At 34.8% G+C, this 1,666-nt stretch overlaps 1 protein-coding gene across 1 annotated transcript in view; it reads left to right on the top strand.

The window, feature by feature from the left end:
* Positions 1-1,666, top strand: part of LOC119585956 — a gene marked incomplete at its 3' end in the record, with an annotated part of 87,813 nt that overhangs the window by 56,075 nt on the left and 30,072 nt on the right. The window contains 1 exon segment of the mRNA XM_037934670.1: positions 1,351-1,440. Coding sequence (XP_037790598.1) covers positions 1,351-1,440 — 90 coding nt within the window.

The following is a 1,666-nucleotide window of genomic DNA, read 5'->3' as shown; positions in this document are numbered from 1 at the left end:
TACTTTATATCATTCCACAAGTCTATTTTGTACTTTCTACTAGTTTGTATAGATTAGCGCGTGTCCAAGAAAATTAACAGCGAACTATTTAATTTATTCTTTTTGCAAAAATCAAGTGCACAGGTTTGTTGTGAATGTTAAAAAAGACGGGGGAAAAAATATATTGCTTTATTAGAAAATGATTCATGATAAAGCAAGACCAATCATGCAGACTCGCGCGAATCATTTTTAATTTTACATATTCGAAAATAATGCCGACGCTTATTTGTCCTTGACGGCCACCATGTGTTAACTAAAGGTCTTCCGGACAAGGGAAATGGACATGAATACTTTTCCTCATGTTGGCGTTTTTGCCTGGAAATACGTGGCCGCATCAAGTACAGTTCTTGAAATTGTCTTCAGCCCAGCCTCAAGAATTGCCTGGAACTTTGCTCATTCTCCAGGGCAAATTGTCTTATTTCTATAAAAAAAAAAGGAAATAACACATAAAAAAAGAACTTGCTTGCTTTCTTCTTACAAGCAATCGCCGTGGTCAACAATGTCCTCTTTTTTTCGCCTTTTGAGCAGAGACAAGAATTACAGCAAAAAGCGACCATTTTTTTTTATCATTTCCTCGTGTGTGATAGACCGTTTATTGGCTGAATAGCAAAACTTCTGTGATACTGGTCAGGTGGGCATTGTTAAGATAATGGCAAAGGTAATAAGCAGAACATCTGTACTTGAGTTGTATAAATGTTCATCTCAGTGGTTCATATAAACCTATTCTTTAAATGATTTAAACATGTACGTTCTTTCACGTGTGTAGCGGACAGGGCGAATAAAGAAGAAAAGTTGCATGGAACACTAATTATAAATAATATGCAAAAGCAAAGATGAACAAACTTGACAAAACTTTTTTTTTTCATTACAGCTTGAAGCTAATTCTTATGACATGAAAGTTTAAACAGACGATGATTATATAATGCATAAGAAACTTTAGGGCAAACTATCCTATATCGTTCACAAGTGAAATGTAGAAAACGGTCAGCCAATGGTAATTTCTAGGGCTAACTCAAGTAAAATAACTATCTCCAGAAACACTCATCACATTGTAAAAAAAAAGAAAGTTATCACGGAGTGCTTATTCATCACACCAAATATTACTGAAGTAATATAAAAATGTAACATAAATTCATAAACAAGTCTCTAAAGTAGGTGGTCGACCTACTTTATTAGTGGTGTTTTTTACATATACTGGTAAACATTTGCACATCATGTGTGTATAAATAGCTAAATACACAAATCTGTATATAAGCACACACGTATTTATTTACTTGCGTATTTATGTATATAATCTGGCCTTGTCTCCAGCCTCCCCCCGGGAAGTTCGTCGCGACAGGAACCTCAAGCCATCAACTTCGGTTCCTCAAGCTTATCCAGAGGAGCCTTTCATCACGCGAGGTTAGTGCAGAGATAGTGTTGCTTTTTCCAGAGAATTAGAGATGTATTAAAATTATTTGAAAAAAAAAACAAATGGTCTTAAATATCAATTTTGCGCTCACTCATGTTTCTTTGTTTTTGAAAAGTTATGGGAAAAGTTAAAACATTTAAAAGAAAGTCATGGTTGTTGTTATTTTCTCATCTTTTCCTGCATGACTGTAGATGTAATGAGGCAGCGTAAGTCAAT

Source organism: Penaeus monodon, chromosome 20 (genome assembly GCF_015228065.2).
Source record: "Penaeus monodon isolate SGIC_2016 chromosome 20, NSTDA_Pmon_1, whole genome shotgun sequence".
NCBI lineage: Eukaryota > Metazoa > Arthropoda > Malacostraca > Decapoda > Penaeidae > Penaeus > Penaeus monodon.
The sequence above is the reverse complement of the archived record's forward strand: the minus strand, read 5'-3'. Positions and strand labels throughout refer to the sequence as shown.